A 22,931-nucleotide genomic window follows, 5' to 3' on the forward strand; every position below is an offset into this window, starting at 1 on the left:
GTAAATATTTTCACAGTACACCTGGAGAAGGATCAGCTTTGATTTAAATAAACTAGTGCCACAGTCGTAGGCAGGAGGTAGTCTGCATTTGCCTGACCTGACTCCTTCCCTTGCCCGCTGCAGCCCRCCCAGCCATTTCTCTGCAAGACTGTATGCAAGATTTTTCTGCAGTGTATTTTTAAGCAAGCATCTCGTATGCTCACAAGGATAATGGAAGGTTTTAGTGGCAAACATCTCTCTCTCTCTCTCAGCAGTTGGTATATTTGCTGGCTTTGCTGGGCTTAAACCCTTAATGACTTTTTGGACACATAGTGTGGTTGCAGGTAGCAGCTCTCACGCAGTTCCTTTGTATATGTGATGCGCATTTCAAATAAGAAAATTCAGCAAACTCAGTCAAGCTATTAAGCCCATGTCAGTGTATTGATTTAAGTGAATATTTAAAACTCCCAGAAGATAGCTATGTATTTCTAAAAAGGCTGTTACAATTGAAGTGAAAAATGTGGAAAGAAACACTGAATAAGGGGGTTTGAATCTTAATAAACCAAGAACAATGTCCTCTAGTCCTGCTGAAGCTTTTTCATTAAATCTGAGCTGTGTAATTATATCTAATATTGTCCTCTGTGACCTTTAATTTGCATTTTTAAAATAAATTTAATGCAATTCTTTCCCGGGCATCCATAGGTGATAAATACTGAAATATTTCTTATGATATTCCCACACTTTTTTTTTAGAGAGTTAAATAAATACTACTAAAAATAATATTTATTAAAAAAAAAAAAACAAAAAAACCCAGGCATCATAAATATCTAAAGCCTGTGTGCTTTAGATGGTTATATGTGAGATAAAAGGTCACATGGTTATATGTGAGATAAAAAGAAATAAGCATTGACCAAACTAGTTCTTATGTAACAAAGTATATGCCAAATTGTCTGTCTGTGCATATATATGCAAAATATGTTCTGCAGATATGTAATATAAGCAATCTGGAGACAGAGAATTTTTTTTCTTTCTAATGGGAAATAAGGAGCAAGGCTGTGCAAGTCACTATAAGACTTTCTTAGAAATCATCTCAGCTAAAGGAGTCCCAGGACAGGCACAACCAAGTACCTGTCGCTCCTAAGATAAACTGAGAAGAAAGAAAGCAGGGTCAGATATGCAATGTCACCAGGACTACTGCCATTAAGTAGAAGCTTACAGGTAGCACAAGAGGTTTGAGCATTTAGTGTTATTCCTCTGAGTTTCCAAACTGTAGCCAAACAGTGGCTGATCAAGACTACATTAAAGAAAAAGAAATGAGAAAAGCAGTGAGGTTTCAAACTAGACTCCCAGTGTGAGCAGTGAGTACAAAATCATCTCAAATACAGTCTGGATAATTTTGAATTAGTTTATAGGGCATGATACCTGAATCTCAGACTCCTATCCAGACTTCTTTGTCACYTGTCAGAACTGTTTTTCTTTTGGATGAAAGAGCTGTTGTGTAAGATTTTATACAATATTTCCTCTGTTTCTCAGAAGCAGCTTTGCATAACGAATCTCAGTAGTTAAACACAGGGACACATAGACAGATAATCATATCGGAGGGGAGCTTTACAATTACGTATCACTTCCTAACTTAAAGGAAACAAAAATAGGACTTCCGAAAGCCTGAGAAAGGTTAGCTTCTTTTCTGGCATAAAATACAGAAATAAGAATACCAGTTGTAATTTAATTTCTTGCTTGACTGGATCACTTATTACATTTCCTTGTTTTTCTGTATTTGTATTTATTATTTATTGCATTTTTATTCTGAAGAGCACTCATAGCAATCCAGTTAGGATGCTATAAAGTACACCAACTCAATAGTGTGTGATATGAATAGTTGATTTCACATGCAGGTATAAGCAGATGATGTTTATATGCCTAGAGCCATAATCTTGTGTTGTTTTGAAGTCTCTCTGTGATAAAAATAACAAAGGAATCTTCTCCTGTTAAGAATGTCAGGTAAATAAAATGTATTGAAGGTTGCCTCCTGATCAGCATCTAAATGCCTGGATATTTCACTATTTTACATGTAGAAATCAGATTCCGACTCCCATAAGCATATAAACAAATAATATAATTTGGTGTGTGATGATCTGAAATATAATTTTAAAYCATACATATCAGACATTTCTTTATTTAATTCAGTGTTTAAAGTGGAAACAGAATAAAGAACTAAAAAGCAAAGTCTCATAGAAGCTACTATAATATTTTGGAGTCAAGACTGCATTTATCTCTTTCCTGTCCTCTGAGGTGTGATGTTTCAGCAGTATGCTTCAGTTTTTCACCCCTTCTTAGCAGGAGCAGGTAGAACTGTGACATTTCATGAACACATGATAAATCATGTACAAATACTTGCTAGAATAAACACACAGGATATTCTATGGGGATCTCTGAGTCACTTTGAGATTTCATAAATTTTTTGAGCTAATTTAAAGATAAACATAAAGCCAAGTACTGAGGGACAACATTTTGATCTATTATATTCTATAGATGAGGATAAGGCTATAAAACAATAAAGGATTATTCACATGTGTATATATAATGTTAGCCTTTTTTTCCCCTATAACTAATAATGGTTTTAAAAGCAATTCTTAATTCATCCCAGCAACTCAGTGTAGAGTTACCAGCATGAAATGCAGGGCTACTGCTTATTTACTTAATCCGTTTCCATGCTCGGGGAGAKATGAGCACAGAAGAGCCCAAAGAGCAGGACAGCCCTCTTTGGCTTCACCTCTTTCGCTGCTGTGAAAAGGCTTAGTCTGGCTCATCYGCGGAGTTCAGACCTGCCTGCAGTGAGAGATCCCTTTTGCTCAAACCTAGCAAAATGCTGCGAGCAAAACTGTAGATGCTTCAGAAACATGCCAAGAGGGAGCCTGTATTTTGGCAAACCTGTGTAATTTGCAGAAAAATTGCACTCCTGGTGAGAGAGAATGGTCAACCTCTCTTAATGGATTGTCTCCTCAGATATGTATGTCTTTCCATACTGTGGGACTTCTGAGCAGGATTTTATCCTGATTACACGGTGTTAGCCTCAGTGCTGCGTAGCTCTATATCTTGCAGTGCCCTTGGTGGATGACATTAGCACAATATGTTTTCTTTGCTCTATGAGGAGGCCTGTATGTTGGTGTGTTGATTGGTAATGTTTCAAAGCAAATTAGTGAACATGATGCCAGCTGTCACCATGGCTCATAATTACTTATATTATTAAGTATATTTGTATTTTAAGTATAATCTGGTGATGTTTTGCGAGACTCTTTCCTATYCTAGGAAGGTTTTGAAACAATTCTTACCAGTGACAGCATAGGTCACCTCCCCCGATTATGTGTGCCACCAGATCAAGGAATATTTTTGAAAATGRGAAAATAGCTTCCAAAATTCTTACAGATTTTATGGCAAATTTAACATCCACATAGAAGACATCCACTGTCAAAGAACCACCAATAATTATTACCAGCAGAAAAAAAGTGGTTATTTTCTCCACTTTGTCAAAGGACTCTAAGAAGCCACTCTAAGTGTGGGCTGAAGAGGATAGCAAGGTAGATTACATCAGCAGAACATCTGTCTCTACTTTAAAGTTCTCAAAGAATACTTAATTTTGAAATTTTGAAGTTAGCTAATTTTTCAAAGCATATGTGTGCTCTGGCATTCAGCCTCCCACACTTGACAAGCATAGGTTAAAAGACATTATCATTGCAAGCAGCAAACAACTGTGCAGTCTAGAAGTAATCACACAATTTGTCTCTTTAAAGCCCACCTGAAAAGTAAAAACTCTGAGATTCTTATTACTGCATTATAAACAATTTAGCATTTCTAGTATACTACCTTCAGTACTCTCTCCTAATGCTGTTTCTCCTCCTTCTCTACTTTACTTTATCTTTTTCTTTTTTATTTTTTTTTTTTTTTTTTTTTTTTTTTTTTTTTTTTTTTTTTTTTGGCATGCAGGATATGGCTTTCTTTCACTTGGGAAAATAAATTTACAGAAAAAAAATGTGAACCATTGTTTCCTTGCTTTCTCTTGAACCAAATCTCCTCAAGATTTGACATACACTAATGCCAGCAGCAGAGAAGCTGCCCCTGCCCCCTTGGTCTTGAGAACAGGACTGAGAATTGTCCCCTCCACCAGGAAACCACTGGGTTTGCTCTGCAACAACTCTTTGCTGCGACACCATAAGCCAGAGATGTCAAAGCTGATCCTACACTTTAAAAAAAACAAGCACAAAACCAGGATCTGATTCTAGCAACTCTTCTCTAGTAGAATAGAAAATTTGTTGKTTTTTTTTCACCCATTTTACTCTAGTCAGTCCTACATATCCCCAGATACTCACAAACCCCTCCACCTCCTAGCTAGTAAGACTGACTTCTGTCTACATTGCACTGTGTTTGCAAACTATTAATCTTTCATAATCCTTAGTGGGTTCAAGTTTGGAACTTCAGACACTCCTTATTTTCTTATTTAAATCTCCTGCTAGTCTTTCCCTCTGTGTCCATAGAAAATAGTCTTTTGCTTTACATTCTCTTCTGACTATTCTGACAGTCGTTTCTCTTCCTTTCCATGGCAGATCCTTGATCATTTCAGGTGGTTCAATTCAGCCTCTTTCAGCTGACTCCTCCTTAGAGCTGACTGGGAAGGGACTGGGAAGGGTCTGTTCCTGAGAGGGGGTGTGCTATGCGAGATGGGGGTCTCTGTGGTCTCTGTGCCATTTCAGGGGTTTTCTCCCTCTCATTTTCTCATGTTATCCAAAACCCAAGTTATATGCATGTTTTGCATATTTTTACGTATAAGTAGGTTTATCCAAGTTATCATCTCAGCCTCTCCCCCACTAGCCTGGATAGCTGCGAGATTTGCATGCAGCTGGTTTGGAGCTATCATAGCCTGTAAGCCTGCAAATGCTTTAAGCTGCTGTAAGCCAGAAATGCCATCCAAAGCTTTCCTCACCCTACATTGTGCAGGGACAAGTGGCTGGGTGGCCTTGCACATTAACCAGGAGCAGCAAAGTGGTCCTGGTTAAAACTTTTTTTTTTTCTCTAGAGCTTAGTTTTGACCCAGATTAGTGACCCCTGTCACTCCCTGCCAGTTCAGTGAGCAGTTGCACCTGCACTTGTGCACCCAGGGCCATGCAGGAGCAGCCACRGGAGGGCAGGGATGCTGCATTTGACAAATGACCATAGAACCTCCCTCCTGCTCTCAGCAGCCTTTGCTCCACCGGTTGTGGAGCTGTTTGTGATTCTTTTCTCTCTCTCAAAAAAAAAAAAAAATAAATAAATAAAATAAAATTAAAAAGCCACTGTCTAATTGATTAGCCTACTCGATTAACATAATCATATTAAAACATTGAGCAATTATTCCAACCTTCCTTTAGCTCAGAACTAATGGCTTGTGTTTAAATTTTTTTTTTTTTGCACTGAAAACTTGTTCCTGTTCCCAGCTTCACCAGTCAGTTTAATGAAATATTTTGCAGAGATCTTCTATCAGATCCCAGCCCTGCACAAAAGGTGCAATTTGAAATTCAGTTTCAAATCTTGCAGGAGGAGGGCATGGGCTTGCTTATTTTTATACTTATATCTTTCRATCTGGCCATGACAACCATACACAAAGCTTGAACTTTCAAGGGCATAAACATCAGAAAATTAACCCACTTCTTATTGGGGAAGATGCAAGGTTTAGAGAGAATTTGGGGTGGGTATTTAGTCGAGCACATCACCCATTTGATTCTGTGACTTGCAATGAATGCTCACCTCCACCATCACCTTGTAGACTGCTAGAGGGCCAAAGAAATGAAAAGTGGGCCAGAAAGCTCGTATTTTGGTAACTTACCTTATGGGAGTTCAGAGGGCAGTTGCTTTGAATGCTGGTATGTGAAGTAAGTATGGCAAAGGCTAAGGTCCTGCAGAGGATAAGGTGGTGCAAAACTTCTCCCCTGCCATGTTAAATCCTAGAGTTATATAAAAGTTATTAAATCCTAGGGTATGACTCAGGGCTATCGTGCCACTGTAAGTGTCAGCATTATATTATCACTGCTTCTCTTGAAATCCCTTTTCACTTTGCTATCTTCCTGATGTCATTGATGCTCAGTGGTCTCAAATTCAATTGCACAGAAAAATGAGGGTATGCTTTTCTGTGTGTTTTTGACTATGGGGAATGTGGAAGTATTTCTCAGATGGACAGCATCCAGTGAGGAGGTTCTCTGGCTGTGGGCTTAGATGATGAGTACCAGTGTCCTGCATTTCAGTTATTTTGGATGCCAGACAGATTCATTCAATTTGTGTCTGTTTGGGGAGTCTGGATGAGCAGAGAGACTAATTCCAGAGCAGTAGGGGAATGTCTCTAGTTTCATAGCTACTCAGACATAAAACATTATGGACAGCAATTTATACTTTCCTACAGCCCTGACACAGTTGCTGGCCTTATGGGATGATTCATTTACACTTAAAAAAAAAAAMMAAAAAAAAMCAGTGGTAAGAGTAAGTCTTCCCTCAGACCCTTTAGGTTCTTTGCTGCAGACTTCATAAGGCCTGTTACCTCGTCTGCATTCTGACCAGCTGGCTAGGAACATTTTTTTTCTGCTTCAAAGAACATAAAGTTAAGCAATTAATCAACATCCTTCAGGGACCCTCTGTACTACCACAGTGGTTTCTCTGACAGAGACTGTGTTACTGCACTCTGGGGTTCATTAAAAAGCATTCATTATGGTATGCCCAGTCCTCATTCAAATGCACAAAAAGTCCACTTGCCTGGGCTCAGGACGCAAATAAGTGTCATTGACTCAGCAGGAATTATCCATATCTTTGAGAAGACTGCTCCAAAAATGGCCTTTTAATGATAGTTTTGTAAAGATGGGGAGATTAATTTTCTGGTAACCAGGAAAAAATATATGTGAAGTGCCATCACTGCCTTCAAGACTGGGAGGAAGAGAGAAAATATTATCATAATTAAAAACAGAGAGGTCCAGAGATCCAAGCATCAATCGTGGATTAGAATTCTGCAGTATTTCTGCACATTAGCAAAATGCATAGTAAGCCTAGAATAATGTTTCAAATTTAACACAAAAATGTTTTTTTATTATTATTTATGCATTTGAGAATGATTTGATAATTGGAAAATAATCCGCTGAGGTATAATCAACATACACACTACATTTTCTGTACCAGTAAATATATATACAAATTTTCCTGTAAATACAAAGTCCAAATTCTGCTGAAGCCTGAGCCCTGGGACATAGAGCATATTTCAGCAGTGTATATGCCTCTGGGTGTACCACCATATGGGGATCCCCCTTGACCTTGGCTAAGAGACAAGCCACTGACTTGATGGAACATTTTATTGAGAGGATGCAATCCTGCTGGGGTATCTAGGGGGTAATGTAATGTATATGTAATAGTGGTATTTGATTTYGGCTGAGGAGAGAAGCTGCAGCCATAGTGAGAAAAGAGTTCACTGGTTTGTGAAGACACRAAGATTTTTTGTGGAGCATCTAGGAAGCAACTTATTTCCTCCTTTTATGTTGGAAGAATTCATAACAAGAACTGCACATGCCCACAGACCAGAGAGCAAAATGTTGTTGGCTCACTGTGGGGGTACATCTGAATAAGATGAAAGACAGGGCGGGAAGCACAGGATGCATTTAAAGAAGCCAAAACTGATGGCAAACTATAGCAGCAAAGGTAAAGGTGGTGGAGCCTCACTAGGATCAGGGATCAAGGTGGTGCTCTGAATTGAGGGTTTTCTACCTTTTTCATGGTCCCTGACCAAGGCCCTCTGGAGCCATGTCCCTTTGGCTGCACATACAGCTCTCACGCCTGGATGAAATACATTTAGGGATGGATTTTTCTGTCTGATTTACTGCCTGCAAGTTGCTGCTTGTTTTGTGACATTAGCTCCTGTGACTGAATAAGCTACTCTTTTCTGTTTTTTTAACAAGCAGGAATAACACATGCCAAACATTTTTCACAAAAGGCAAAAAGTTCTTGTTCTGTCTGCAAATGAAGAAAATTGAAGATCTGTAGAAATGCTGGCTGTTTTGTTTAATCAGAAGCTTGATAATCCCTATAAAATTAATAGGGTATAGAAGCAGTCATGGTAGAGAAGTTCCTGATTATGATTACCTTTAAATTGTCAAATCTCAGGTATCTCATTACTCCTGGTGAGGAACTGAATTACTCTAGAGACCTGAAAGTGGGAAGGTTTACAAAATTGTTCTGTGGTGTCTTATTTGTGTTTTATTTATAATAGTTCATAAGGAAGCTCCCACTTCAATTYGCATCTGCAAAATGGGTATGCATGCTTTTCTGTGTACATCACTCTGTACTGTTCATTACTATGTGGGGAGAAGAATGGCTTTTTTGGGCTCATTAGCAGTTTTACTTAGTATGTAGTACATGTTCATACCATCCATTACTCTGTTGTTTTGAGATAAACAGAAGTCTGGCAAGCATGCATTATGAGTGTTTGATTGGGAGAAATGCTGAATTTTGATTTGCATTTTATTTGAAATACAGCGACAACTTTTTTTTTTCCCTCCCAGAAATTCATTGATACATTCCATGTGCAAAAATACCTGAGATTTTTGTCAAAGCACATGCATATGTGTGTATATTTATGATAGTGCAAAAGGCAAATGACAGCTTACACCACTTGCAAGGTTAAGATAGATGAGAAAATAAACTAGAAATTGTCTTATATTAATGGCTGAAAACTGCAATCTGAAATCCCTTTTGGAATTACCAAATTGCAGATAAGAGTGCCTAGGAGACCCTTCAATTTGTGTCTGTCTCAATAAGGCCAATAAGAATCAATAAGAAAAGAGAGACACGTGTCTCTCTCTATATATGTGAAATCACATATAATGAAAGCTAGTGACTACTCGGGAACAGCCTGCATTAAAAGAAACATTTAGAAAAGCAGAATAAGTGAATGAGAGTCACAGATAAGAAGCAGGAATTGAGCATATACTAAAAACTCCACCGACAAAAACTTGCAGTAATGGTGCTAGATGAGAAAGGCAGATGCTCCTTTTTCATCATTTCACCCTGCAGAGGGAATGCCAGGGGAGAATTCCCACTGACAGCTAAATGMACTGCAGCCCTTGCCATCTGGCACAGGAGTCCATCAGGGTTCAGCAGTGAGAGTAGGGAGAACCCCAGGAGAACCTATTTTATCCAATACCACGTTGAGCAAATGGGAACCACTATGAGAGTTGAGGTGACTGCCACGATGACCAAGAGGAGGAAAGATGGGGAAGGCCACAGCAACCTATAGAAGTAGGCGAGAGAYAGGCACCCTACTGAGTGGTCTAGCCACCATGTGTGCACATGTGTATAACCACTCATGGGTGTCTTTTTCTTTTCCATCTTCAGGAAGAGGCAGCCAGAGTTCACGCCCACCAGCCAGTGTCCGTCGGCACATGTGCAGCTTTGAAAAATCCCACACTGCAGTGAATGTGTAAGAGAAGCTGCATGACAAAGAGTGGTTTTACCCCTTGCTTTCTCTTTCTCATTGGTTTATTATGTCTAATGATGGGACAAATGTGGTGCATGCCATTAAAGAGGGGAAATTTGCTATGTTCCCTGTTTCACACAATGCCTTAATTTGATTGTCCAGATCTGATGAGGATATTGGACAATTTTTTTGAAGCCTTAATTTTATTTTTAAAGCCTTTGCTTTCATTTGGAAATGCCTACAACTTTGAAAATATATCCTTTTTTTTCTGCTAATTTTATCCTCTTTTTCCTTTTATCCCACTTTTTTTTTTTTTTTTTTTTTTTTTTTTTTTACAGTTTTGCATGGAGATGATATTATCCTGAGTGCTATAAGCAACAACCTAGTGGCTGTCCCATGGCAAGACACATTTGCTGTGCACAGCTCTTGCTAACTGCGCTTGTTAGTGACTGGCTGCTGCAGAGCCAGCAGAGGGAACAGAGAAAACCCTGCTTTAGTGCTGGGATTCACAGGACAGGGAAATCATGAGCAGGCACATGTAAATGAAAACTGCAGAATCTGACCTAGAGAAAAACAGTTGCCCTAAATGATCTTTAAGTATCCAGATAAATTTTTGCTAATATATACTTGTATATACAAGACATTCAAAATCTGAAATATTCCCCACTTGGTGAACAATAGCAAAATTCAACTGCTCAGAGAAAAAAAAAAACACGACAATCACCCACCCTAAGCAAACACAAGTCCAGCAGAGAAAATACACGAGCTGTTGCAAAAAAGGAAAGACTTCTCCTCATCTCCTCCAGGACAGATTTAATCTCTTTTCCATCTGAGAAATTACAGATGCAAAGCAACCTTTTCCCTGCCCCAGGGAAGGYTGTGCAGTGACTAGGTGGAAATCTGCCTCTGATACACTTACAGAGCATTTTGAGCAATATCATATTTGTACAGCTGGAGCAGCTGTTTATTCCCTCKAATCAGTGACGCGTTCTCGCCCTAGATAGGCTTTTGACAGTCGATGCTACTTGCAGACTGACAGCAATAATGTTAATTCATTCTGCCCTCTGGTTTGCCTATTAGAAGAAATATATATATTTGATGCAGTAGCGATACTTTTRCATGGTCTGGGCAGTAACTGTATTTGCTCCTAAGAAAGTCAAATTTACAAAACCAATATAAAGAGTAGAACAAATGTTTTGTTACTAACTTCCAGTGCAACAACAATGTGCCCTTTTTCCTGATATAGAATAAGTGCTACAGTTTCCCAGAGCACAGGCTGCCAATTGTTTGTCCAGAAAGATGGGTTGTGAAATGGAAGTCCAACACACACATGCCATTAGGAGGCAAAGAAAGGAGAATTCAACAACAGATACTATTCAGTAATCAGGGAAATGAACTGTAGAAATCCTGAGCACAGGGATGACAGAAACTCCCGCTCTTTGCATGACCACACTTGGGATTTTTTTTTTTTTTTAAGTTTGGAAGAAAAAAAAAATCCTCATCCATAAGAATGCCTGAGAAACACATCTAGTGGTTCTCAACCCAATGGATGTGGCTTTGAATGCTTGTGGTAGATGAAYAGATAAGAAAGGCTTTAAAAAGCAGCTGAGCCAGACCTGTTAATTCAGACCTGCTGAGCATGAAGCTTGCTATTTTGACACGTTGCTCCCTTCTCTGCCCTCTCTGTCCTGCTAAGGCTTGTGCTTTCCATGGACCATCAGTGCCACGCTGCAGCCAGGGGACAGGCACATCCTCCATCAGCAACCTCATGCCATAAACCTTCTGGGGTTGTCAGCCCAGGATGAGCAGTGCAAGGCATGTGTCTGTCATGCCCTTGGATGCCCATCACCACCACATGGCCTCATACACCAGTTCATCAAGACTGAAGCAATTAGCAAGTCTTGGTGTTCTCGGAGAAGCCCTATTTTGCTATCCCAACATGCTAGAAATCACTACTGGTGTTAGAGTGTACCTTGCTTTCCAGTTATTAAAAAATAGATATAGGAACATGAAACACCTTTGCGTTTTGCTGTGCACCATAGTTGGAGTTGGTTGTTCTTCTAAGAGCAATCTCCATTCCTCATATCTTCCTGGAGAAATCAAGAAATGCATAACAATGAAAATGGAATAATGAAAACTGATACTCACATGAAGAAACTCAGAAATATCATGTTTGAATTTCAGGGCTCTTTTCTTCCAAATTTGTCCCATCACTATCATGGAAACTTCCAGATACACCCAGAAAACCCACTAGCCTTACTGGCTGGGTAAGCTATTATAGCATAGTTAYACATTGCAAGCGAGGTGCTTCGTGACTAAGCCTCTTGTGGCAACTGAGTGAAGTTTGCTTTCAAAATGCAGGCACTGGCAGCATGTTAGGGCAGGTCTGATGGCTCTTTGAGTGCTGTTTAAACTGAGGGAATCGTTCTTGAATATATCAAAGAGTCTGAGAAGCTAAAACAGGAGAAAGACTTCACTGATTGCTATCTCTGTAAAAGTGCATGAGCTGCACTCGTTCTTTCAACAAGCGTCCAGAGCAACAGGCTTCTACCTTAAGGCTCCTAAAGGAACAGTCAATACAGCTATTGACTAGAATATATTCTGGATTTTCAATACATTTTTTCCCTTTTGTGATTTCACCTAGGGCTTTCAGTTGTGTATTTGTATACAGTATGAAATACCAACCATCCTTAGTATTTCAGAAGTTTAATTTTTTTTTCTGGTAAATTCCATCAGATTAAATATAWTTTGCTATTTTACCTTCCCCTCCTATACTCTCTTCTTTGTCTCCTGCTGTTTTTTCTTGCTATTGTTCTTTATACAGCTTCCAGTTTGTCAATATCTTTCTAGTAATATGGCATTCCAAACACTTTTGCATCAAAGTCGTAAAGGGATTACAGAAAGCAAGAACTAATTTCTCATTATCTTAATAACCATTAAACTACATTTACAGGAAAAACATCCTAATACGTGTGCCATGGCATGGTGCTTTTGAGTACAGAATACAAAATCCATGGGGTATTTTTGTGCTTTATCATATTAAAAATGCATTAATTAGTGTTTCTTAATCAACAGCAGCTCTCAAGCTTTTCCAACAATATTAAATATTTTGTTACATGTTTCTAATCTTTGCAATTTTTTCAGTGTTGCAGATTATTTTGCCTTAGTTCTACCTACAGGAAATATTCCTAAATTAATTTTGTTCTATCATTTTCTTCCCGTGTTCCTAAGCTTCCCAGGTTCCTTTGCTCAGCACGCTGCAATATTCAGGTTGGACTGACAATGTTCCTTTTCAAGCCTGTCTGAAAAAATGTTTCAGTTCAGGTATTGTCATTGACTGCACTGTCATACCCATTTACTGGAATGTGCTGCATGAGGCACATCTCCAGATAATACAGATTGGCTTCTCCATTGACATCAAAGTATCTGTAATGATCTGCACTGCATTTTTTTTCTGTACACCAACTTTATAATCCTTAAAAAAAAACAAGGATGATACAGTAAGATATTCTCATTCTGAAGATTTTCCAGTTGTTACTGTTTATTTTGTTGTTAATGATAAGTTATATCATTAACAACAAAATAAATGTTAATGATAAGTTATATCATTAACAACAAAATAAACAGATTCTTTTTTTTCCTAGTAAAAGCATTGTTTTAATTTCATTTTAAGCCACAGGTTTCTCATCTTAATTTCTTGAACAGAAGCAGAATTTGCCTACTATTCAGGAAAGAAAAAAAAAAAACCACAGAAGTTAATTACCCTAAACTTTGTATTATCTATTAGAATAAGTCACTTTGTCCAAGCAACACATTACAAATGTCATGTTAAACTTATGCCAGTAATTATTAGTATTCAGCCCTCTATACATTTAAGTAGTGTAATACTCCCATACCTTTGCTGAGCTAGGTAAGTATGATTTGTGATACATACTGAAGTTGTCGCACTTACAGTATGTTGAAGCAATGCCTTCAGTGATATAAAAGGGATATAGGCATTATACATAATTGTTTTGCTCACCAGTAAGTCAGTTCATTTCAGGGCAGTTGGTTATACCTGAACTGCTGGACGTGGGGCTGCTCTCCTGTTTAGGGACCATGCGCCATCCTGGGAGCTGCCCAGCTCCATGTCAGTGTGGGCACGAAGCCTCTGCCACCAGCCCTGGCTCTGCTTCCCCCCAAAGAGCTACTGGGGCATAGAGGCCAGGGGAGCTCTGAGCTCCAGCCTAGGGGGTCTGGCCCAGTCCTTAGGGTTCCTGTGAACCAGAAGCGAGTCACAATGTCCTTCAAACATAGCTACTGCAACCACTTTACTACTACTATTTCAATTTTTAAAAGAAACCAACAGTGCATTATCAATAGGATCATGCATATTACAAAGCCTGTGTGTGTCTGAGATCAAAGCAAAGTTACACTTTTGCTGTATAATAGCTAATGAAAGAAATAATTAGATAAGAAGATGTATTTGAGTAAGCCGTTGGCAAGGGAGAGGGTGAGAATGGGCAGTTCTTGGCTTGTGCTCTCTCACACTAACCCTAATATCTTCAGGCTGTGTGCCTCTGTGATGCTAACTTATGTTCTCCTGTATTTAGAGCCTACCTGCTCTTAGCGTAACAGTTGCTATGATACATTTAAAGTAACCATCCAATTTATATAGAACAAGATATCCCATGTGCAAGGGAAGGGATGGAGGGAGGAGTAAGAAGTTAGTTCAGGCATTTAAATTTTCAAAAACTCTGGTGGGAGGTCCAACTTTAATTAAACAGCAGCACAGCGAGAACAGGAGTCACACTCTGAAAAGTGTTGCAACATCCTCTTATCAGTGAGAAGGGGATTACATTGTAAACGAACTAAAACTGAAATCATTTTTTTTTTCCTTTAGGTGATAGTAAATGTGGCTTACTGGGCAAAACCCTGAGCACACACTTTAGTGTGACTGTGCTAGATGATGGCTCCCTCACTCCTGGGTGATCCACAGGGAGGTTAATGCTGGGTTAGAAAAGCAGACAAATCCCTGGGAGCAATGCTTCAAATAACTGCACTTGCAGGAACATGCTAACCCAAGCAGCTTGCTCAGTTACTGAAGGGTAGAGGTGCCGACTGCAGCTCGCTGAATAGCCCTGAGAAGATGGTCCCATTCAGCACAGGGAGACACTACTACGCTGAGTTTAAACCAGTTTATGCCCTTAATCAAATTCGGTGGCTCTGCAGAAGTGCATACAATAATGCAAGAGATCTTGAAGACACCAGTGAAGCATTTGCAGTGCACTGGAGCACAGGCACTAGCCTTGAGGTTTAAACTGGTTAGCTCGGCTCCTGGGAACTAGGGCAAAGCTTCGTTCAGGCAAATTACTGCTGCTTATGTGACTGCAAAGGCGACAGAAAGCTTGTTGATGGTAACTGCCCTGCTTTAAGCAGGACAGGAACTTCTCTGCTGGCTTTCTTAGCCTGGGACCCATGAGAAAAAAATGCTGTTTGGGCTGAGAAAGACTTTGCAGCGTGCAAGGCTTTTGGACAGGCTGCTTCTTTTGCCCTACTTTTGTCCTTCCTTTTAAACTAGAAGAGCTCTTTGACAAGCACTTTGCCTGACGGCTTCTCCAGGGACAAGCACCTTGTTGCCTAGACAATGAGCTGTTTTCCCAATATGTTCTTCTCTAAAGTTAACCTAATCAAAGCCCCCTGTAAGTATTGTACTGTTTAAGCATTTCACATGGTGTTATTTACATATTGCTATGTGTAAAACAATCTGAGCAAAAGAGACGTGGGTTCAGGCACACAGGACTGAAAATTCACTTAGTTCCCTGCATTCTGGGTCTCAGGCCACAGCTTCACTAGTGAGAAATAATCAGGACCAGAGCTGCATGGGCAGTACTTCGATAACCTTAGTCCACTGGTTCATGTCTTCACTTTAAGTCTTTCTTCAAGTAGCTGTTAAGGTCTGAAGTTCCTTACTAGGTTATTTAGTGTCTGTAATCATCAGTCTTATGCAGAGAGTATGCTGTAAAGGTTGATGCGTGTGTTAAAGACAACACCTATAATTAGCAAAGAAGAGAAGTGACAGACAGACCTGTCCAGGGAACTCAGATAACTAAGAGAATCCCACAGAAGAACTATACTGTTACGTATTTCCCCCAGATATGAAAAGCCTAGAAAAAGCAGTTGTGAAAACTGAGAAACTGCAGCTAATCTCAATGCACTTCCTTACCTATAAAACACAAGAAAGTCCATCCTTTATAAGTTGATAAGATATCCACGAACACATCTGAATATTTGGGCTAGATGGAAGGATATGAAGAAGTTAGACTTCAGGAGTTACATTGGATAGATTTTGCTATAAACCTTAAGCTCCCTTGTGACTCTAAGGAGTTGTCTTCAAAGTTTTATAGCAAGGCACTGTGCTCAATCCTATCTAAGCATGCCTGCATTTTCTTGGCTGGATCTATCTGTCTGAAAAGAGCTGTGGGGCTACAGTGGTGTAATTCAGGGGTGAAAGGCTATCAGTGAGAGTAATATCTTCATCATCAGTTTATGAACTCCACAAAAGGATCCTGCTGGTGGTGGAATACTTAAATTAAACCAGAGCCCCCTGCACTGAGATCTATGCTGCAGTCTGTGTTGATGGATCATACACCAGGCAAAAGAGACATTTCTTCCTCATAGCTGGCTTTGATTATAAAATCAGCATCCTACACTTTCATTCGCTTCTTGACAAAAGACAGCAAGGGAAGGAAGAAGTCTTGGGGTCAAATCATGGATCATCTGTAATGTCTTTTTTTGTGAAAAGTTTCAGAGTATCATTTTGCCTCACTTGATTCCCCAGGTGAAATTAAGACCATCCTTTTAAATCCCATACTCACTGCCAGAGGAATGTCACACTGCCCTTTCAAGCACTGATCACCTGCTCTTCTTCATTAGTTTTCTTAGGAAAGAAGAAACTTCATTAGTTTCATTCATTCTTAGGAAGAAAGAACTTCATTAGTTTTCTAGGAGTAGAATTTGCATCATTTCTGAGCAGTCAGCATAAAGTCTAAATCCCATAGAAAGCTCTACCAAAAAAAAAMAAACAAACAGGGAGGAAGTTAGAGGAGCTAAATAAATACACAGTGGACATGAAATGAGTATCTTTTTTATTGGTAAAATCAATAGAAGAAAAGTCAGTCTCATCTCCCTGTCAAGCAAGAGAGCATCATGTTTTCATTAGCCCAACTGCGATCTGATTTGATGCTCTCTCCTGCCTTTATATGGAAAAAAACATCCCTCCTCCCATTTCAACAAGTTGATTATTCTGATTTTTGCCTTTTCCCATTGATTCTTCCTTCATAAAGAAGGTGATGCTCACCTATCAAATGGTGGCCATGCCCCCCAGGAGAGGTCCCGTGGCTCAAAGCGAACAGCATTGGGAGCAATAAGCCCTGGCAAGCAGAGGCGAGGCACTCTGGCAGCACCGGCTTTCCTCCTGGAGCACCTCAGGAACAGGAGGATCTGGAATGAGCGGTTTGCTTACAGTTGGATATTGTGGTCTCAGTGTAACTGGAATGGAGTGCCGCTGCTGGCTTGGGCTCGCTTAAGCACATGATGGAGCATGCTGTGGAAGAAGGGAGTCCAAAAAGAAGATCTTCAGAGTGAGGGGCAGGATAACAAACAGAAGAAGGGGAAGTTTTATCCAAAAAAGAGGTAGTCAGCTCCTTAGAATAGCAGTGTTTGCCTGTGTTTGCCAAATACAAAATCTTGGAAAAAAAAAATGAGGTAAGGAGTAAACAGATGGTGTGAGGAGGTTTTTTTCATTCCAAAGTGGGATAATGTACCAGAGCTAGATACAAAGAAGTGTTGCTGAAGAGGACTTAGCATAATAGGCAGCAGGTAATCATCATGGGCTTTTTTCAGAAAAGCCTTTTGCAGTGTTTGTGAGCTAAAGCATCAGCAAAATACAGTGTGAAAGCACTTGACTTATGTTAATGTCTACAAGTAGAGGCTTTTTTTGAGCTGCAAGGAGAAAAAACACATTTCTATGTGAAGAGTTTGTAAATCTTGGTATGTTAAAATGTGACTTTAAAAAATCTTTTACTTCCAGTGGTTACATTCATTTACTTATCTTTATAAAACTTCAAAAAAATGTCATATCACAGATAATTCTGATCAAAATTGGAATGCTTCTAAATCTTCATTTTTATCTTTTCATTGATCAATATAATATAGAGGTTTCATTCTTCAGCAAGAACTTTTTTCTCCCCTAGGTGAAAGCTCTAAATCCAAACAGCTCCAGATCCTACCAAGTACATGCTTTGGAGACACATGAATCTTTTAGATTGCCCTTCTCTTGTTGGCCACTTCCCAGAGATGCTGAGCCACAGATCCGGTGTTGGAGTCCAGCACTGGAGCTGACCTTCACAGCTTGGATACATCTCAACTTCTTTTTTTCTTTTCTCCAGCAATATTTATTACTCAGCAGAAAGGTGCCTATGTATATTTCGTTGTCCCTCTTGCCAGATTTACAAGACTATCTAAATTGTACCAATTTCTCCAAGCTTTCAAAGTTGGTCACTAACTTTTATAAAAAATCAACAGGAAATTATTTATTCCCTGAAAATGAGGAGGACTGGAGTTCGATCCGGAAAAGTAAACTAGGCAGATAGCAGAGGTTGCACTCAAGGCAAGTGATCTCCTTTGGTGTGTGCAATACCGACAGGCAGCACAACCATGCCAACCTCCCACCCGTATTGCCTCCCACCTGCACTGCAATCACAGAACCCAAAATTTAGTCCTTTGTAACCCTTTGCCCCCTGAGGGATGAAACCCTGAGATAAGGCTACTTTGTGTAGGTAATCTCAAAATTTCTCTCTGGTCTTAGGTTTCTACTCAGGTGATATATTTTATAATTTGTGAATGATGTCTACTGGCTTGACCTACAATTAAACAACTGTTTGGTCTTCTTCCATAGCATTCAGCTCTCTGCCCTACCTGCTTTGAGGAGAACCTGTGCTGTTTCCTGCAAAAGTGCAGGGAAAGTAAAACAAACAACAAACAAACACTGTGGTTCCTGAGATACAGTCTTAACGCTCAGGTTCTCACTCAGCCAAACACCCTAGCATTTCAAAGGGAGCTAAGCCACATGAGGAGTTGGAGGGTTCGACTCACTGTGGTCATGTTGCTGCTTGTTCCTCCACCCACACAAACCAACTGTGTTAAGTCCCAGGATTTTCTCCTTGTTTGTAAATAACACTTGCTTGGGAAGAGTTGCATTTGATCTGCCCTAACTGCACAACGAGGAGTCCCTACAGCAAAAGAAGCTCAGGGGATCGGAATGTTCTCTGTAGCCTGAGTCGTGCATGTGCAAGCAAGAGGTGGCCAACAGACTGAATGAGCAGCCAGAGGAGCTCAGTGTACTTTGCCTCCTACCTGAAGGAGGCCCTGGGCCACCTTCTTTTCTGTAGTAGCTGATGTATTTCAAAGTGTGATTGGGGGACAGGGAATGACAAGGAAAGGGGGAGTCATTAACAGCTCCTCCTGCTACTCCGTGTGCCAAAAGCTAAGACTGTGGGTTGTTTTTCTTCCAACAGTTTGGAAATATTTCCTATAAACTGTAAAACAGACTTAATTAAAGCTCTCCCTGCAACTTGTTTTCTTTTCTTCCCCCTGCAAAGTACAGTGAATGAACCTAGATACAAACCAAAATAGAGCCCTCTAAACACATCCAACTTTCCTTGAATCCTTCCTGTGCATTGGGCTTTCCACAGCTGTGGGGTGGGCAACCAGGAGGATGAAAATGGCCGTAACTGCTACTGTTAAGAGACATTCTTTCTTCCCTCTGCAGTATTTTTCTCTGCTTCCTTCTGGGAGGACATGAAGAACTGGGGGTGGAGGGGGAGATGGTTAATGAAGCAAAGGAGCCAATATTTCTGTAGGCTTGTTTGTTATATTGCCCATGTGTGCGTAATGTAAATGCAAATAAACCCATCTTTATTTTATTCATAGTTCTAATGGAAAGTCTGTGTCATGGTCTGAACCAGGTGGAAGCGAAGTTCCCAAGGGACAACACATGTGGCACAGACTTTCAGTGCATGTGAAGAGCCAGGAGGCTGGGTGCAATCAGACCGCAGTGATCAAACCCCTCACTAAAAGCTTCCATGGCCAAGGCAAGAGCCTGACTTTTTCCGACATCAGCAGTAAGACTCTGTACAACGTGGTGGAAGAACAGGAGAGCGAGCCCATCCGCTTCACACAGCCCAGCAGCCCTTCCATGGTGGTGCACAGGCGGGTGGCCACGACGCCGCCGCTGCCGGCCACGGTGGAGGAGACCCACCTCTTCCTGCCCGAGCAGTCCCCCAAGAACCTGCCTCTGCAGCCGCGCTCCCTCATGGAGCAGCTGCAAGGAGTGGTCAACAAGTTTGCCCCCAGCATCCCTGACTTCAACAGCGCGCTCCCCTCGCCCGGCTCGGGCAACGGTGTGCGGCCCCTGCACCAGGAGCAGCCCCCACCGCCTTCGATCCCAGAGGTCTTCAGCCAGGAACCTGCATCCCCCCCGGCCGAGGACGCAGAGAGCGAGAAGCTGAAGCTCATCCAGGGCTACGTCTATGAGAAGAGCACAGAGGATGAGGAGGATGAGGATGAGCCAGCAACCAGCAAACTGACTTTGGAAGACTCTCCGGCACTGACGCCCCCTTCCCCTTTCCGGGATTCGGTGGCTTCCGGCAGCTCCGTGCCCAGCTCCCCTGTGTCAGAATCGGTGCTTTGCACGCCCCCAGACATGACCTATGCCTCTGTCATCCTGAGGGATTACAAGCAAAGTTCGTCCACCCTGTAGAGCACGGATGTTGCCAAGATGGGACGAGGAGGAGTTTGGCAGCTGCCCTTTGGGAGATCCTGGGGGGAAAAGTCTCCCAAAGATGGGGGAGAGGGAGGAAGCACAAAGTGAAGTGACATATGACAGGGCAAAAACTTTTTTTCTGAACTTTAAAAAGAAAAAAAAAAAAAAAGATCCATTCTGAGGGCTCAACATTCTCTATCTGTTAAAAATATTGTACTTTGAGAAGACGATAGGAAAATTTAACAAAGCACAAACCCAATAGACAATTTCTATAGCAAAAAAAAAAAGAATAAACACACAGAAAAAAAAAAGTCACAGTCACACCCGCTCTTGGCAATGCTTGAGAAGGACTCTGGGAAGTGTGACCGCAGAGGAGTCATTAGCACATCTTGTGACTGTAATCCGTCTGCTACAGAAGCGACAAATCCCGGCGCTAGGAAGGCAACTGTGACAAGAAGAAATGGAGCTATTTGTATATGAGACATATATGCATAAATGATTTTTTTTTCTGGTTTCTATAGCTGGTATAATGGTGTATAATATTTTGGGGTAAGAGGAACACATGAATGCATATGGCTCTTAAAGATTTTTGTCTAAATGATTCATTCTTCATATTAGACTGCTTTTGGTGGTGGTAGTGATGAGAGGTTGCCTTCTTTTGTGATTATTATCAAGCTGAGACTTGAGAGGCTATTGGGAAAACTCCTTTCTGTAGTATTTGTGATGTGATAAGGACTTAACAGAACACCCTTTTGTATAGGATGGTAAACCATGTGGCTAAACTGTTACACAACATTTACTGTAGCGGAACAATATTTATTGACGAACTTTTCATAATACAATATACTTGCCATGCGATGACATCATTACTTTGTGTTACTTTTGAATCAAGTACATTGGGAAGCAGAGCAACTTACTTAGAGCAACCACCACGACTCTGAAGCAAAGGCAATTCCCTATCGGGTGTTACCGAGTCGATCTCGAAGCAAGAGAGTGAGCGAACGTTTGCGTCCCCGTTTGCGTGTGTACAGTATGTGTGAACTGTAGTGTCTAATAACTACCGCTGGAAGATTGTCTTATGAATATACTATGAATATTTTTATGTTTCAATCATGTTTTATAACGCATTGTTACAAATATTCAATAGATCTTTGGAGGTTTGTATGCTGTGCTACCACATCTTTTTTTTTCATATAAAGCTCAGACAATTGTTACCCTTATAACAGGGTGCTTTATTTTGCAAATATTTTATGAAGTAGACATATGCTACTAATAACTAGTGCATTGAGAACTTGTTACTTTAAGTGTTTGCAGCAAGTGTGGTTAAGAAACAAAAAAAAAAAAACAAAAAAGAAAACAAAAAAGAAGTCTGTTTTAGAAATCTTGTGCTTGCCAGTATAAATCTATACAGGTGAGACAGGAAAATGTATCAAAACTATTTAGTTGCTTCTGATAATTAAAAGTAAAATTATGTCCAGGCAGGAATTTTCATCAGTGCTTAATGTGTACATAAATATGCAGATTTTGTTCTAAACTGTTCTTTTAATCTATTTATTATGTTTAGTTGTGTGTTCTATCTACACATTTTGAATTCTTCGATTAAATAGACAATCTTGTTATCTTAAAAGTCACTTCTAGGCAGTAGTAGCTCTATCATTCCTTCTTCCTCCTCTGACTTTCATATATTTCCTGGAAATGGATCTAATCAAACACTCCCTGGTGGCATGTTCAAAGTCCAGATCTAATTGCTCTGTCTTGAACTTAATTATATTTATTATTACCTTATATGTGTATATGACATGTATTCAGGACAGCATTTCAGCTGCTGTGAACTTTGATAGTGCTGCTGAATTTAGCTGAGGATCTGTCCCTTATTTTTACACTTTGTTTTGCACTATTTCCAAATGAATCTTTTCATGTTAAAATAGTTGCAAAAATGAATTTTAATCATGCTCATTGTGTAATTTCTGTCAGAGTTTTTCTGAATTCATTATATGTCTACTCATTTTCTTTCTTTCCATTTGTATTTTAAAAAGTTCTGTTGCTACTCGTCATGTTTTCTCCTAAGATCCAAATTTGATTACTTTAATATACAGTAGAGGTGTTGGAAGGTCTGGCTGCTGTCCCAAATCAGATGTAATCTCTATTCCTGATCCTCTTTTCATGGTGTTTGTTACTTTCAGAGTAAGTAGCCAATTGTTATCATCATCCCACTGTGGAAAGCATGAACTGACTTTGCCCAAAGTTACATTTTTGTTTTTTGTTGGCAGATTGATGCTCTATAATGAACTAAAAACACCTGGGGGTTGGTTGGTTGATTTTTGTCTGCTTGGTGCTTTGGGGATTTTGTTGTTGTTAGTTTCTTTTTTTAATGCTAATTATGTATTGAAGCAATGATAAAATGCAATGTTTTCTTTGCTGATCACCACATTAGCAATGAATTTTATCTTCTTATAATCTTAGTATAAGATGCTTTCGGCTGTTTCCAAAAAGCACAGGGCTAGTACTAGGAAGTACAGTCTTTGAAGAAATGAGGCATATAAGAAAAAAAACATAATAGGCTAATATAGTCAGGGAGATGGCAATATGGCAAGGTACTGTAGTTTTCATAGCTGTCTGTTTTGAACATATTAAGCACTGACTTTATTACTACAATGTAATTATATCATG

General features: G+C 40.0%; 1 protein-coding gene across 1 annotated transcript in view; it reads left to right on the forward strand.

Moving 5' to 3' along the window:
- GRM1 (glutamate metabotropic receptor 1) overlaps positions 1–20,302 on the forward strand; it is a 171,605-nt gene extending 151,303 nt beyond the window's left edge. Inside the window, exon 8 of the mRNA XM_026044728.1 lies at positions 19,430–20,302. Within this exon, the coding sequence (XP_025900513.1) occupies positions 19,430–20,258 (829 nt within the window). The 3' untranslated portion in view covers positions 20,259–20,302. The remainder of the gene's footprint in view (positions 1–19,429) is intronic.
- The last annotated feature ends 2,629 nt before the right edge of the window (positions 20,303–22,931 follow it).

The sequence above is a fragment of the Nothoprocta perdicaria genome, unplaced genomic scaffold, assembly GCF_003342845.1.
Source record: "Nothoprocta perdicaria isolate Ctin4 unplaced genomic scaffold, notPer1 scaffold_38, whole genome shotgun sequence".
NCBI lineage: Eukaryota > Metazoa > Chordata > Aves > Tinamiformes > Tinamidae > Nothoprocta > Nothoprocta perdicaria.